General features: G+C 34.5%; 2 protein-coding genes across 3 annotated transcripts in view; one reads left to right on the forward strand and one right to left on the reverse strand.

Annotated features, from left to right (window-relative positions):
* slc1a8b (solute carrier family 1 member 8b) overlaps window positions 1–16,946 on the forward strand; it is a 24,626-nt gene extending 7,680 nt beyond the window's left edge. Inside the window, exons 2-13 of one of the 2 annotated variants that reach the window (XM_087239793.1) lie at window positions 3,805–3,848; window positions 3,978–4,830; window positions 6,735–6,814; window positions 7,406–7,621; window positions 10,522–10,564; window positions 10,647–10,857; window positions 11,904–12,003; window positions 13,023–13,256; window positions 14,183–14,377; window positions 14,860–14,994; window positions 15,102–15,219; window positions 16,216–16,946. In XM_087239793.1, coding sequence (XP_087095919.1) covers window positions 4,588–4,830; window positions 6,735–6,814; window positions 7,406–7,621; window positions 10,522–10,564; window positions 10,647–10,857; window positions 11,904–12,003; window positions 13,023–13,256; window positions 14,183–14,377; window positions 14,860–14,994; window positions 15,102–15,219; window positions 16,216–16,368 — 1,728 coding nt within the window. In that variant the 5' untranslated portion in view covers window positions 3,805–3,848; window positions 3,978–4,587 and the 3' untranslated portion in view covers window positions 16,369–16,946. 2 annotated transcript variants of the gene reach the window in all.
* Window positions 1–17,023, reverse strand: part of skila (SKI-like proto-oncogene a) — a 672,908-nt gene that overhangs the window by 436,564 nt on the left and 219,321 nt on the right. The window lies entirely within an intron of this gene.

The raw sequence follows: 17,023 nt of genomic DNA on the forward strand, positions 1-17,023 counted from the left end.
GCTGTGTAATGCGATCATGTCAATATAGACCAAAATCTCTAATAAAGTGGCTGGCAAGTGTTAAGTCATTTAAATTTGGATGATTTAGCTGCTAAAGGGGTATCCATGTTTGTGAATATGTATGTGTGTGTGTGTGTGTGTGTGTGTGTTAAGTATATAAAGTTATTAATATGTAAGTTATTAATGCAGTCTACTGACATTAATTCAGTCTCTGGAGCAAGAATAAATCAAATTGATAGATTGTTTAACTGTTTGTCATTATATCAACATGCATATTCCACTTTAAAATAAAATATTTTAAAATTACCGTTTGTTTCCATCATTGAGAACTTTTCCATTAATTTAAAAAGCATGATACATCCAGGCTCTTTTATTTTTTCAAAACCAAAACAAACCTTGATTTCATGGACTGGAGTTCTTCCAACTCTGTCTGGTAATTAAACCAATACCCGCTGTACGCGCTAGTGTCGGAAGTGCCTTTTGAGTCCACCTGCAGAAATCCAATTAAGGCATGACGTTGGGACTAATAAGGGGCATGTCCTTCATCTCTGAATAGCCTCCACCTCATGCTATCAGAGTAAAAGTAGTGCAGCCATGCAAAGCTGTAAAAACACAAGAACATCCTTTTCCCATGTGAGCTAGAAGTGCTGGAGGTAAAGAACAACTGGACACAGCACAGCCTGTATTAGCTTTTAATGACGCTACATAGTTTAATTAAACATTATTTAAACACAAAGAAACAATAGAAAGCTGAAGTGAAACCGTATGGTTTAAATGTGACATAATCAGTTATATAATTTTATTGGTATCTAAATCTTGGTAAAACATGATTTCTTATGTCATCATGAATGAAATAAATAAATTTGGAACGGAACAAGATAGGTTATACAGTCTCCATATTTTTTACTTTTGTTCTGTATTTTTGTAATGTTGTGTAATAGTTTTGTAGTGTTTTATGCATCAGGTTGTGTATTCTGTGTGGTAGAGTTGTATACACTGTACAAATGAAAGGTTCCTGGAGGCACCTTTTCTGGGTTCTTAACACTGTCACACCAGCGGAACCCTCTATAGAACACTTAGGCACTCTTTCAAAAGGGGCGGTTCCTGGAGAAACCCTCTTATTAAGAATGTCCAGGAACCATCTTGAGTGCTTTGAAGCACCGTTTCCCAATTTAATTTTTAATGCTCGTTTTTCCTATCCCTCTTAAAATTATTGCTTATGCAAACATGTTTAATCATAAATTTATTAGACAAACTGAAAACATCTATCTATCTATCTATCTATCTATCCATCCATCCATCCATCCATTCATCTATCTTATTATTATAATGTGATTATTGCAGCAGTTGTTGTTATTATTTATTATTATTATGGTTGTTTTAAATGTCAAAATCAAGGGTCTAATGAGGTCAATCGACAGAAAATGTAATTAGTCCCCTATAATAATTTTCAGAATTGTGCATGCATCCTTTTGTCTTTTTTTTCCTCTGCTGTGGCTCATTTTTATTTTACCCTCCAAAGTTACTTGCATACTTTTTTACAATTTCCCTGTCAGTCTCCTAACTGCAAGCAAGTTAACATTTAGATTCTAATCAATTATATTCTTATGTATTCACAGTGAGTTCCACAAAAAAAAAAACATCAAATTTCATATTCTAAAAGCAGAAAATACTAAGTAAATCTTAAGTAAATGAACATGCATCCTATTCTCTACATTTGTCCTATTTAATTGTCACAAAATCTCTTGGTTCCTTTAAGTGCGAGCTTTTAGCAGAGAGATCAACCAGAAGCCATTATACAAGTTTACATATCTTACAGTAACTCTTTTTTAGAATTGGAGTTCCTCTAATAACTTTCAAAGTCCTCCAAGGTCTTAGTAAGGAAGCAGTGACTCCAGAACCTTAATGTTGAGAAACCCCTTTTTGAGAGAAAGAGCTTTGCGGCACTTAAAATACATTTGGAAGTTCCTTGTGTACTCAACAGGGTATTTGAAGCACCTTTACTTTTTACAGTGTAGGGTTGTACAGTGTGTCACATCTGATATGTGTTTGTGTATATTTTGTTAAAGTGAAAATCAATAAAATGTATTTAAATATACATTGTCCACAAATATCTATTCTATGTGTTTACAAAACTGACATGATCATAACATCACTGTCTTTAATGAAGGTTGACTAGATCAATTTCCCATAGCCGAAATCATTTTTGGACTCTGCCATATTGTGTATGTATATTCTTTTGTAATCTGCTTCTGATGAAGAGTATTTCATATTCAACCAAAATGTATTATAGTGTTATTTACTCTATTTATTTTCCAAGATTGACTTGTCTGTTAATAATGTTGATTATATAATCAACTTTTCTTGTTTTCTTATAACCTGGAACAATGGTGCAGTGGTTAGTCCAAATAAATGTGAAAATAAGGATCAATAAATTATATTAATGTATTTAGCGCATTAAATTTGATAATACTTTAAGATATAATTTTTGCTGTAAGTTTTTGACTTTTCTAAAGCATAAAAATACCATAATATGATTGCAGATGTTTAAGAAACATGCTAATTGAACATTCTTGCTTATCTAAAGTCAGATTTATGCTAAAGTCAGATACTCTTCTTTAAAAAATTTTTTCATTTTTCGTTCCGGAAAGTCTGTCTTTGTTTTGGTAATGTTAACCCACCCAATTCTAGTTTAGCCAATGATATTTCAGCACGCCGGGTTTCCTTGGTGGAAAAATGTGTACTTCATTCATTCTTTAGAAAGTCTTTAAAAGCATGCGTCCTTGACCGAAATGTGACCTCCAGGTGGACCGTAGCAGACTCTGAAATGAGGCTCAGATTCAGAGTTTCACATGAGGTGGTTATTGATTAGTAAATAATATAAATATTACGAACGTAAACATGAGGAGAAGTTACATTGTAACCCAGTGTCCTAACAACACTCTTCACGACAAGATACGTAATAAGTAATTTGGCTTTTTGCACCAGACGAAACACGACAGAAATTTAAATGCAACTATTCAGAAGCACAGAATATCCACTCACTCATGAAGTGATATGGTTTTTAATCTGCTTAAAACATATTAAACCTCTTTACCATTGTTAAATTCTGAATCACCAATATGTGTTGGTTTGCATTATTTCACAGCTATAAAGTTCAATTTCAAATGATTTATTTTATTTTCAAGATCTGAGGTGAACTATCTGCTGCTATAGTATGGCAATAATTGTTATGTAAAATGGCATGAAGGTTTACCAGAGGAGATCATTGTCGGTTTTTTATTGTTCATCTGTGAGAAATAGAGGCCGTGTCTAATGTATTAATTCGAGGTGTTGGTTAGGACAAAAACTCCTTTTAAAATGGAAAATATTCCTTCTGTCGGGTGCCGTTGCTTTTTTTTTAGAACACGGTTTAAATTACTCGCTCCTTAATCTGGCAACCTGCACTTGAATTTGTTTCGATCCAGTAGTGCAACACCGAGTTTAACCATGGGGTGTCAAACTAAGATACTGCACCTTTAAGGGGATGTAGTTGCACTTTGCATGCACTTACCATAGTAGTTACATTGAATTATGCATAATTACTAACCCTAAAGCTAACCCACATTCTAGTCCCAATCATATAGTAAGTACATGTCATTATTTAATATTATCAAATGAATATTCATACTGTATCATACAATAAAGTGTAACCTTACATTTTTAACATTTATTTCTTTATTTAATTAAAGGTTTTGTGCTGCGTTGGAAATTAATAAATGTCACATATTGGCAAAAAAATTAATAACAATTTCTTTTTGTTAGCAGTGTTGGATCCAGATGTTCAGCAGCTGATCTGGATAATGCAGGTTTGACCTTTTTGCATAGTCCTACTTCATTCTCTTCTGGACTGCCTTTTCAACCTTTCATTGTGCTTTCAAAAACATTAATTTCATTTGGCTTAATTCCTGATATATTACTATTTTTTTTTTAATCAGGGGTCACCACAGCGGAATGAACCACCAACTACTCTATAATATGTTTTATGCAGCAGATGGCCTTTCAGCCAAAACCCAGCAACATGCTTGGAAACACCCATACACTCTTATACACTACAGCCAATTTCGTTTACTCAATTCATCTATAGCGCATGTCTTTGGACTGTGGGGGAAATCAAAGCACCTAAAGGAAATCCACACACACACAAACATGCAAACTCCACACAGAAATGGCAACTGGCCCAGCTAGAACTCAAACCTGTGACTTTTTGCTGTGAGGCAGCAGTGTTAACTACTGAGCCACTGTGCCACCCTCTTCCAAAACTGCCAACTCACTGTAAACCCTTCTTTTTGTAAGTACATACGTTTTGAAGCAGACCCCATCCTGACCTTGGCCTCTTACGCTCTAGGATTAATGCATCACCACTTTATCTTTCCACAGTCAATGGCTTTCAGACTAGGTTCTTTTAATACCTTTATACCTTGTAATCGCCTCTGCGCTGTCGTGGAGGTAGTGGTTTGGATCTATACTTGATTACTTAATCTGTTGTTAGAAAAGGTTTACACCGAAAGGCTCTCGGAAACACATCCTGCCCACACAGGTCTTAGGATGGATGAGAGTCGGAGTAGCTCGAGACCGGCATCTTCCCAGTGCCATTCCCCTCCTCCGAGTCCCTGGAGAAACATGGTGGAATATTTTAAGAATATTGTCAAGAACTCGGTATCTCAAAAGATTCGTGAATGGTTGAAGGACTACTGCAAAAGGAACGGCCTGCTCACCTTATCAGTGCTAGCAGTGATGTCAGGCTGCGTGGTGGGATTCACATTGAGGAGCTTGAACTTGTCAACACAGGTAACATGGAATGGAGCTTTGAGTTTGTTCATTCCTTTATGAAGAAAAAAGTTATTACATGAAGTAACTATCTCTTCATGGTATGAGTAGATTGCTAATATTTGATGGTTCCTTCAAAGCTTTTCAAATACGTCAACTTCTTAAAAAAATAACAACTGGGTATCACTTTATTTTGATGGTCCCTTTAACGCATTTTGCAGAACTTAGGTTAAATTGCATCTACAGGTCAACTAATTCTCATTAGATTATAAGTAGACCGTTAGGTTGGGGTTAGGGTTAGTGTAAGTGGACATGTACTAGCAAAGTTTCTTATAGTCAGTGAAACGTGTTGAAGGAGTAGATTCAGCAGATATTAAGCAGTCTACTAATACTCAAATGACAAGTAATTGTCATGTAGTTGCAATACAACTTTTAGTCAACCAAATGTGCAATAGGAACCATCAAAATAAAATCTTACCAACAATTGTTCTCTGTTTGAGCTTAATGGAGCCTTTAAAACATTCTTAGAATGTTTACATTCCAGGGATGGTTCATTGAAGTGGTTCAAATAAGTTTTTTAATGCACTAATTTAAAGAACTTGTAATACTTTACTAATACTCTTAGACATTGTTGGGCCATCCAGTTGCATAATTACTTACAGTTAACAGACTATAGGGGAACATTAAAATAAAGTGCAACCAAAGTCTTAAACTACCGTTTAAAGTTATAACATGGTTAAAAATGTAAAGCAGGAAAATCAAGAAGTGTTTTTTCACAGTGATGCCACAGAAGAAATTTTGTTGGAACCAAAGAACATTTTTGTGAAAATATCTTTAAAGACACATATTTTCCGTAGTATGAAGAATAATCTGAGAACATTTTTTCACTGTAAAGAAAGCTTTGATAGATGTTAAAGGCTCGATTTTAAAAGCATCTTTAACATTCATGTCAGTAAACAAATCAGAATATCAGAAGTGGACTGATGTTATTTTGGAATGTTTGAAACTTTACCTGCAACCAAGAAAATTAGTCTAAAGAAGAAAGGTTAAAAGCTTTGACATTTAGATACAAATTGTAAAAAAGTTAAAGTTAGATAGTATGTTAGTTAGTATGTCTATGTTAAGCTGCTTTGACACAATGTAGATTGTGTCAAAGCAGCTTAACATAGAAGTTCTAACTTAATAGAAATAAACATAAATTGAAAAGTTCACAGTAACTCAATTCAATTGGAAATGAATGGCACAAAGCATAAAAAGGTTTCCCATAGCCACAAAACCTTAACATTATTCATGTCTATTATGACAGTGTCACTAATGCTCACTAATCTAATGTTACTAATCTTGTGTATGCAAAGTTATATGCACTTTTTCTATATAAAACCTTTGCAGGATATGCACAATGATACCAGTAAAACTGTTTACATGGAGAATAAGTCATAATCAGAAGTGACACTGATGAAAAGACAAAATTCGAGGAGGAAAAAATATTTGCTTGCGTCACATTTTTGCTTTTAATATCTCTATTTTAAAATGATACAAAATTGTTTTTAGCAACTCATGAATGACATAGACAAAATATTGTCTATATGCCAAATACTGCAAGTGGTTAGCTGGGATTAGCTTTATTTTAAAGGAGCACGGTTACTTTAAATAAGAGATATTGTTGATTACATTTACATAAGATCAAAATGCCATGTATAAACATGTATTCCCATGCTTGAGAATATAGCATTTAGACATTATATAGACTGGTTTTAGTTCTGCTTCAGCTTACAAGGTCAACTAAGAACAAACAGACTTAGAAAGTCAACTGACGTAATTCTCCAGGGACATTACTGAAATAGTAAACATTAAAAGTAGCGAAGTGAATTTAAATATTTCAGCAGCAAAGTCGCTAAGAGTCATGTTTCTCCTTTTCCCCTCAGGCAAAAATCTACTTTTCCTTTCCTGGAGAACTTCTAATGAGAATGCTGAAAATGTTGATTCTTCCTCTCATCACATCCAGGTAACTACAAACCACGTCTGTCCTTCACATTCATTATAGATGGTGGCGTTCCTGAGGCCAAGCATCTTTTAGATCATTTTGAGAAACCAGCACGCTATCATATATCAGAAAGTTATATCATGATAAATATTAAACTTTTAAATTTCATCAGTTTTAAACCCCTCTGAATGAATAGTAGATTCAGATTTTTTTTGTATAGGGAATATATTATAGGGCTTACAATGTATGCATACTTAAAAAAAACAACAACAAAAAAACAATGAAATTACATTAGAATCTTTGTAGGAACTTGTAGTTGCCATAAAAACTGAATAAAACATATACAAAACAATATATACTTAAAAACACTACGTTTGAAAGTATAAAGTTTTTACCTGTGGGATTTGGGAAATAATTAAGTTGGAATGCAGCAAATTAAGCTTAAATAATGTAAACACTTAGGTGTTACCAACTGAGGAATATTATTATTATTTTTTTACTTATTCCTACTGTTCACACCTAACAGAGTAGATGACGTTTACAGATTATGGAAATATCCTGCAGATTTTTTGTAAAAAATACAGATTTTTAATTATTTAAACTCTCTTTCAGTTTAATGTCTGGCTTGTCTGCTATGGACACCAAGGCCAGTGGACGCTTGGGCCTTCTCACCATCACGTATTACCTCTGGACTACCTTCATCGCTGTAATTGTGGGCATAATTCTAGTACTCATCATTCATCCTGGAACCGGCACTGAAAAAGAGGGACATAAAGCTGCGGGAGGGCCAGTGATGACCTCTGCCGATGCCCTGCTTGACTTGATCAGGTGACTTTACATTAATATCAGCACCTTGGGTTTTAGCCGAAAAGATTCAAATAGAGTACTGAGCGTGTAATTAACAATGGACTAGAGATAACAAATTTCTGAATATGATTGCTTTAGCAAATGAACACTGTTCTTATATGGTAAAATAACACGATTGGCTTTATCATTAATAGTGGCACTTTGGCTGCATTCAGAATGGAGTGCATGTGTGTAATATAAATGAAATTCACATGTAGTACATTAGGTGTTTTACAAGAATCAGCTGGTGCTTTCCTGCCAATTTCTTATAGCATCATGGGATTGCAATAAAGAATGTCCATAAGTAAATCACTGGAGGTAGTAGTACTTTTTGAATACTCTTAAATGTGTAAATAAGCTAACTAAGCTTACTAATGTTGTCACAAACGATCTTTACGTATTATAAGCTGCTTTCCAGAGGTAAATGTGACAGTCTTCTAGATGTATTATTGACACCATCCATGGTTGAAACACTGATTCAGTGAATATATGAGATGCGATACATTTCAGAAAGCGACCCTAATGTTTAGACATGTTTTATAGCTTCTATAACTATCGCTAATTGTTTTCGTAATTCGTAAACTACTTCATCTCCTTTCACTAACATTGCAACCAAAGTGTGACACCAAAAAGCGCCGGTCCCACCTTCACTAACTGAAACTTAATCGATATAGAAATGTGATTGGATGGTAATTTCAATCTTTATTCTTTTATTCAAGTGCTGTGATATGATTGCCAATCATTGCTGGCCAATGAAGCTATTTTAACTAAGTAGGACATGTTCCTGCTTCAACATCTGTGTTGATCCTGGAACATGATTTCCTGTTCAAAAACCTATTCCAAACCAAATCTCTACTCCTAAACCTATCTATAAAGGATTCCCCAAATCATTAATAGTTGGTTAACAATGATATAGAAGAACATAATGTAAACTTATACTTATATATGTTTAATATCTTTTCCCACCCTGGAGGTATGTCTTCGTCGACAGTTTGGCTGATAGTCGGGCTAGCTTCCTCGATGCTGGCTGCTAACCGACCAGATCTTTTTGAGGCTTTCAAGTGCTATAAAGGCGTTCTCATGCATCAAAATGTAGACTGAGTAGTGAAACCAAGTACAATACGATATTTAGAAAGCAAAGTTATGAAATTAAAGTTAAAGATGGCTAATTTCTTTAATTTGTAAAGTTGGTGTGGAGGAGCTCAGCAAAACACGTCTACACCATGCAATCTGTCTATTGCACCCCCTGTGTAAACCTATACCCAGGGCCAGACGGAGTCTGCGGACGTTTTTTGCTATTTCTGCGAAGAATTTTGGTAAAAATCTGTGGATTTCTGCGAAATTATTTTGAGAGTATCCAGAGGAGTATCATAACTAAAACCTTAATATATGAAATAAAAAGTAATAAATTACTGAATAAAAACTGAATAAATTCAGATTTACACATTTACTCAAGTAAAAAAAAAACAGGATTAATGATGGGCTAAAAATCTGCAGAAATCTGTGGAATTCTACAGAAAATCTGCGGAATTCTCCGCGCGCAGATTCCGTGTGGGCCTACCTATACCTAACATAAACTGTATACTTATACCTTAAATCTGATTGGAATGTTGCATAGTTGCCTTTGCTAGTCTTGGTGAACTCACACTAACCAATATGGGACAGCCCTGTATATTTGGTCACAATAAAAGTATTTGGGACACACTCTTAGTCTTATTATGGCCTGATAAATACATGTTCTGCATTTTTAAAGACATATCATTGGTTATTTCAAATATGTTGGTGAAGGTATCTCCAGTTATACCAAAAAGAACTGTATGTGTTTAACTTCCAGACAGAAAATGTTTACTGACTGTGTTGTGTTGGAAAAAAATGTACACAAAGAATCTCTTCACGTCTTATGTCCTCATCAAATCAACATGAATTTAAAATGGCCACTGTTTACATTCCTTGATTTTGTTCCTAAAATATCTTTTTTGGTCTTATTCATCAGTATTTGTCTTCAGAATGTTCAGAATGTTACACTACTCACTATCTTCAAGCTCACTTAGATAAAACAATATTTTGAATATCGCTAACAAGTAGCCAAATAGCTATTTAGACATATTTTAGCATATTAACTAGCATTAAGAAATATTTAGCATACTTTACACAATCCAATCAATTAGCCATGAATAAAATCATCAAGTTCTGATTCAGTGATTATCTTGTTTTGCTTAACAGTACACACAGACTTCTATTATATTTGAAATATTTACTATTACCAATATTTATGAGTTGTCAAACTAGTCATATCCAATTGAAGGTAACATCTTTTTAAATTTCTTATGTGTATTACAAACAATGCTATATGTACCAATCAAAATACCAAAGTCTTAGCTGTTCGTTTAGTTTTATTCAACAGTTTAAGTAATAGTTGAGGTTACATAACTGTTTTCGCCCAGCAAGGCTTAGCTTTCCTCTTGCACCATCCCGTCACTGAACAGAAGGATTGGAATTAGGTATATATAGAGCCACTCAAGAGGATGTGAATGGCATGGATTTCTGAAGTGCGAAAGATGCTCCTGAGCCCCGGACCAGATTTAATTGGATTGCAGTCAGCAACACGCCAATAGGACTTTATAAATAAAGCTTTAGCCAGTAGCCTTTGCCCTTTGCTAGTCTTTAGGCTAACTTATTCTAACCGGCTTTTTTTTTTGTGGATACAGTGTTATACAAAACCTAAATCTCTTGATTCTAAAAAAACAAACAATGTTTAATTTTTGCATTCTTTGACCTCAAAAAACAAGCTAAAAGTATGTAATCAGGACTACTTGCTATTTTCTATGATTATAAACCGATTAAAAAAACATTGTGTGACAAATGTTGTGTTTCTCCAACAGGAATATGATTCCATCCAACCTAATTGAAGCCACATTTCAGCAGGTGAGAGAAACAAATGAAAAACAGTGAAATTAACCATCTTACTTTGTTTGTATCTAATCCATCTTTGTTTTTTCTGTTTCAGTATAAGACAGAGCTTGTGCCTAATTTCAAAAACAGTGCAAAATCCTCTCAAGCCAACTTTGTGTACATCATGCCAGACTACGAAAACCCCAAGATGGGTCACCCAGTGTTTCTGGAACTCACTCCTCCTCCTGAAATCCACTACAAGATCGTACCAGGAAAAAGCAATGGCATGAATGTGCTAGGAATCGTCATTTTCTCTGCCACTATGGGTGTGTATTGACGGAAAAGATATTGGCATGTCACATATCTCTGTTACCCTGCTGAAAAGATCTGCTTAGACCAACTAGTGGGTACCTTGATCTCAAAACGACATCAAAAACGATAATCGACTTGGTGTCAGTTGATTACTTTGATGTCATTTTGACATCAAGTTAGTTTACATGCACTTACATGCACATTTGATATTTTAGCTTTTAGATTAATCAAACTTTTCCTATATTATACAAGTTATTTTGGAGGTCAAAATGACATCAACATGTGTATGTCAAATGGCTTTTGACAATCAAATTGATTTGTTCTTTTAACTAAACAAACATGGCGTAGTTTGCCCAAAGATCGTAATTAAAATTCACTCACCTTCAAGTTGTTGTCAAACTATCTGTGTTGAAAGATGATTTTGAGGAACATAACAGTAACCTAAATAGTTGATGGTCCCGCTGACATCCATACAAATATTCATGTGTTCAGTGTAAGAAAGAAACTGAGATTAGGAACAAGTCGAGGGCGACTAAATAATGATAACAACTTTAAATTTGTAGTGTTAATTATTTCAGCAAAGAATCACAGATGTATTGTACAATAACAATTGTTTGTCAACAAGAAAGAGTTTTTACTGAAGCCGGATATTTAAAGGGAAAGCAGAAAGCATAAAAAGCCAGCTGAAATGATCAAGATTAAAATATATGAATTTTTAATTAAGTAAATAAAAAAATAAGATAATTTGTATTAAATAAATAATCTGTGACGTGTTCAAATGCTTAGGATTTGTGCTTTTTATGTTTTCAACATGGCTGCAATTGAAGTCATGTATACCAACTGTTTTCTATTTTAATATAATTTATGATGGTCATTACTTCAAGTCTTCAATTTCACCTGCTCATTGGTCCCTGAAATTGCTTAATATAATATGGCAAAAGTGACACATTTTTCAGGATTTTGGATTGTCATATGACTGGGTACTTAATGGGAGCAAGCATAAAAAACTTACTGAAACAAAGTTTTCATTCTTATTTTGTATTTATTTTTTGCTCCCCAGGTCTTCTGCTTGGCAGAATGGGATCCAGAGGGTCACCCCTGGTTAATGTGTGTCTTTGCATCAATGAATGTGTCATGAAGATCATCAATGCTGCTATGTGGTGAGTAGAAGTCAATCAGTTTGCCCAAAATGAATAAACTTCGCTCATTAATTAAACACCCTCAAGTTCATTCAACTTCAGAATACAAATGAAGAATTTGTAATTAAATCTGAGAGATTGGTGTCACATTGAAGTAGTCCATGTGATTCCATTGGTTCAACCTTAAATAGTTTTTTTGGTTTTACCTTAATTTTAAGAAAGGAATACTTTTTGTGTGGAAAAATTATTAGCAACAATGATTGTATTTACCAATTTCTTTATTTCCATATCAATCTGACACGCATTCACAAGAACACCACAATGTTGTGTTGATACATGAGCAATACAATAATTTGCTTGTCACGTCGAAACACAAACTAACATCCAAAACAACAGCCATTTACTAGGAATGTGTGAAATGGAAACCTTCATCTGGAGATATCTGTGAAGTTTCTCTCAGTTCTGGCATTGAAAAAAGTACATTTCAGCACATAAAAAACCTAAAATGCCATCAATGAAGAATAATAACTATGCTGGAACACAGCACTCTTATTTTTTACACTTGCAAACAATATAGTGCATCTTGGAACAACTACCATTAACATGCGGATGTAAAGAAATTGGTGTATAAAGCCTGTTTTTTAATGCTGAGCAGGGTTTGGTTTGGTCACTGGTCTGACATGGACTACTTGAATGCAGTCAGAAGCGTCTCCAATTTCATTAAAAAGATCTTTGTGTTCCAAGAGTGAACAAACTCTTTGAAACAACATTGTAGTGAAGGTTTATATCACTTATAAAACAAACAAATCTACCTTTTCTATAAAAGAAAAGCAGAACCCCAGACCAAAACAAATGAAAGAGTCAGCCGTCTTTTTAATAGCCTCTAAAATAAGTCTGTGGAAAAGTTTAAAAGCAGCTCTAAGCCTCCTCCATGATGTTGGCAGGTCAACTGAAAAGCTGATTTAGTGCGTCAGTAATGTATTTTAACTCTTGATCTACAGCATGCACCTTCAATAAGCAAACTTCATTGCTTTATACAGGTATTTCCCATTTGGAATCGTATTCCTGGTTGCTGGAAAGATCTTGGACATGCACGACCCTGCAGTCCTTGCGGAGAAGCTGGGCATGTACTTCATCACTGTTCTGGCAGGCCTATTCGTCCACGGTGTGATTTTGCTGCCGCTGTTTTTTTTCGTGTTCACCAGGAAAAACCCCTTTAGCTACATTCGTGGCCTCCTCCAGGCGCTGGTTATCGCCTTGGCAACTTCATCCAGGTAAGGAAACCATTTTGAACAGTCTTTTATGCCATTGCAACATCAACGCTAATCTGTGATCTATTTCAGGGAGTAGTCCAATTGAATCAAATTAAATCAAGTTAAATAAAAAAAAATGTTTATATTTACTCACACTCAAGTGGTTCCAAAACTGTTTGGGCTCCTTCTATTAAATAGAAAAGAAGATATTCTGAAGAATGTTGAAAACCAGTAGCCACTGATATCAGTATTGGGAAATACTGTGCAAGTCAATGGCTTTCTTACTTAGAGCTTGTATTTTTTCTAGTCCAAATATGTAAAAAATGTTAAGTAGCATTTTCTAGACAAGCCACAAAAAAAAAAAAAATAATCAAAAATAATGTTAAAATTAAATTATTATTATTTTTTTTTAAAACATGCAAAATAATCTTATTTCAAAGCAAAAACAAGATTATTCTGTTTGTTTAAGGCAGGGGTCACAGGAGGGCCGGTGTCCCTGCAGGGTTTAGCTCCAACTTGCCTCAACACACCTGCCTGGATGTTTCAAGTATACCTAGTAAGACCTTGATTAGCTCGTTTAGGTGTTTTTGATTAGGGTTGGAGCTAAAATCTGCAGGACAACGGCCCTCCAGGAACAAGTTTGGTGACCACTGGTTTAAGGAAAACTCACTTCATTTTGACAATATTTTTGGGAAAAAAAAAAAGTATTTTTTGCTTGTCCATAGAATTTTTGAATATTTGAACTAAAAAACAGAAAAACTTTAGAAACTGTTTCTAACATTCTTCAAAATATTTTCTTTTGTGTTGAAAAGGTCAACAACCTCTTCGAAATGTACCACAAAACAAAGTTATTTCACTCTTTAGATTTCTAATTGTGTCATTTGAACGACTAATATTTTTATTATTAAAAACTGTATTGTATACTTAAGTGCTCGTTCTTTTTCCAGTTCAGCTACTCTGCCCATTACCATGAAGTGTTTACTAGAAAACTGCCACGTGGATCGTAAAATTGCTCGATTTGTACTTCCTGTGGGTGCAACTATCAACATGGATGGCACAGCGCTCTATGAGGCAGTGGCAGCTATCTTCATTGCACAGGTCAACGAGTATGAGCTTGACTTTGGACAACTTGTGACTATTAGGTAAGTATTTCTGTTATATAAAGGACAATACACAATACTAAAACTGGAATAATGGCATTTAAAAAGTCTCTTAAGCTAAACAAAACAGCTTTGGTTGGATTAAAAAAAAAACAATAACACTATTTTAGTGTTCTTGTTTTATTGTTAACTATACAGTAGTCAATATTTGACGAGGTTTAAGAAAAGTTATTAAAATTGTCCTAAGACGAATGGGTGTTGTTCAATAGTTTTAGAACAACTTTGATGAATGGTTTTGATACACTTCAGGAAAAGTTCTCCCAAGAATTAATTCATTTATAATTTACTCCCCCGCGAGTGTTCAAAACCATCATGAGTTTTCCTTGAAGAATGCTGGTAACCGTAAAAGCATAAGAGACTTCTTAAAGAAACATTTACAAAATTTCAAACACTTCAACATTTCTGAAACAGTGTGTATTGGCATATAAAGCTGAACGTACTTGACTTTGGTTGTCTTCTCTCAGTATCACAGCTACAGCAGCAAGCATCGGAGCAGCTGGAATCCCTCAGGCTGGTCTCGTCACGATGGTTATCGTCCTCACTTCAGTGGGTTTGCCTCCAGATGACATCTCGCTCATTGTGGCCATCGACTGGATCCTGTAAGTGCAGTTCATACATGTACACACTCCAGATTTACAACTGATTATATACACCACAGCAGTAATAGCTGTCAAAAATCTCATACATCTTTTTTTTCTCTCTTTAGGGACCGATTTCGAACAATGATCAATGTGCTTGGAGATGCTTTAGCTGCAGGAATCATGGCTCATGTGTGCAGAAAGGACTTCCAGAAAGACATTCCATCATCGGGCAACTCTGAGAGAGTAAGATATATTCATGTGCTCATTTTTGTGGAAGAAAAACATGCATTAGTGGCTTTCCAGTAGAGGTGTGCGATATCATCATTTATGTTTAAAAACGGTCATTGATAAATATAATACTGAAACCAGCAGTTGGTTGGGTATGGCAGTCTCCATCTTAATGAGTGATTCATTGAAACATATATTCATGATGGTTTTAAAAATTAAGCAAAGTATCAATGAATGGATCACTGAATCGATATTGACAAGCATTTTTTTTTTTAAGTATTTATACCTTTAAAACTGATTTCTATTTTAAAATGGCATTTTCTATGATAGGAAACTATTACAAAAGAAATTATTGAAAGCTGAAATTGTTAGTCAAGAAAATATTAAATACTGTATTTAAGAAGATGCTTTTAAAGGAATAGTTCCCCCAAACCTTAAAGTTCTGCCATCATTTACTCGCCTTTCACTTGTTTACTTTTGTTATACAAAATTAAGATGACTTCCATATCATTATGTAGTATCCCATAGTACATGGACTTTTGCGGTATTTGTTTTTTGGATTAATGTCAATGTTTACTAGTTTTATTACCTTTCTTCAAAATGTAATTTTCCATGTGTGTTTAACACAAAAATTTAAATCACAAATTATTATTATTATTATTTTTGGGTGAACTATTTAAGTACAATGATTTTGCCTATGTATCAGTACTATATCATGAAATGCCTAAAAAGAGGCATTGCCAATCATTAATTAAGAATCAAATTCTGATACTTGGGGAAAAAAATTGCTAGTGTTATACAAATTATCTTCACCATAAAGAAAGAAAAGAAAAAAAAGTATATATTAAGCTTGAATTATACATCCTAATAGCAGTGCATGCTCTCACTTTTGAAACAAAACTCAATGTCAGCTCACACACTTTGAAAATACAGTATTATTGTAAATACCGCACACTTCTTGAAAAAGTGTTAGTTTTGACAACTGCATAACATCTGTGTTTTGTCTTACAGAGAGACACGATGATCTCCTTTGGAAACCAGAGTGTGCAGAGTTTTCCCACATCTGAGGTTCCACTGCTGGCCAACAGGGACTACATTTTAGAGGTTGTCGGCGATCAGGTGATTGAGAAGCCCACCGCCTGTTACAACCTTTGCCAAGTCTAAATACTGAAGTGTTACACTACCAATGGGCACTTTAAAGTGAGTGCTCAACACTTCAAAGGGCCCTTTAAAAACTGAGAACTTTGAGCACAAGTGAAGCACTTTTGATTCAGGAATAGTTTGCGCAGGTTTATGACATAAGAGAGTTCCACAATACAGTTTTTTAAGTCCCTTACAGCCAACAGAGCTCTCAAGTTGGGAACAAACCCCTTCGAAGGAAACATGGCGTGGGGATGAGCCCTTTAGAATGGAACACAGCCGCTGACAGACGATAACACACAGGAACAGAAGTTGCCTTGACTTCACTAAAACCTTCCCTCTTCATTCCACGTTTGTGCCATTTTTACATCACCAATGTTACCATTACCTCAAAGTCACCTTGGGTGAACTTGACAAATGAGGACATTTTGGTGCTTTTGACATTTTATATATATATATATATATATATATATATATATATATATATATATATATATATATATATATATATATACACACACACACACACACATACATATGTTTTTTTTTTTTTTTAAACATTCATCTTCTATTGCCTTAAAATGCAATAGTTAATGACTGTACAACTAAAAGAATTAGACCACAATATTATAAACCCTTTCCAAATGGAAAAACATTACACAACTAGTAGGTGGACTGG

The sequence above is a fragment of the Danio rerio genome, chromosome 2 (assembly GCF_052040795.2).
Source record: "Danio rerio strain M-AB ecotype USA chromosome 2, GRCz13ab, whole genome shotgun sequence".
In the NCBI taxonomy this organism is placed as follows: domain Eukaryota; kingdom Metazoa; phylum Chordata; class Actinopteri; order Cypriniformes; family Danionidae; genus Danio; species Danio rerio.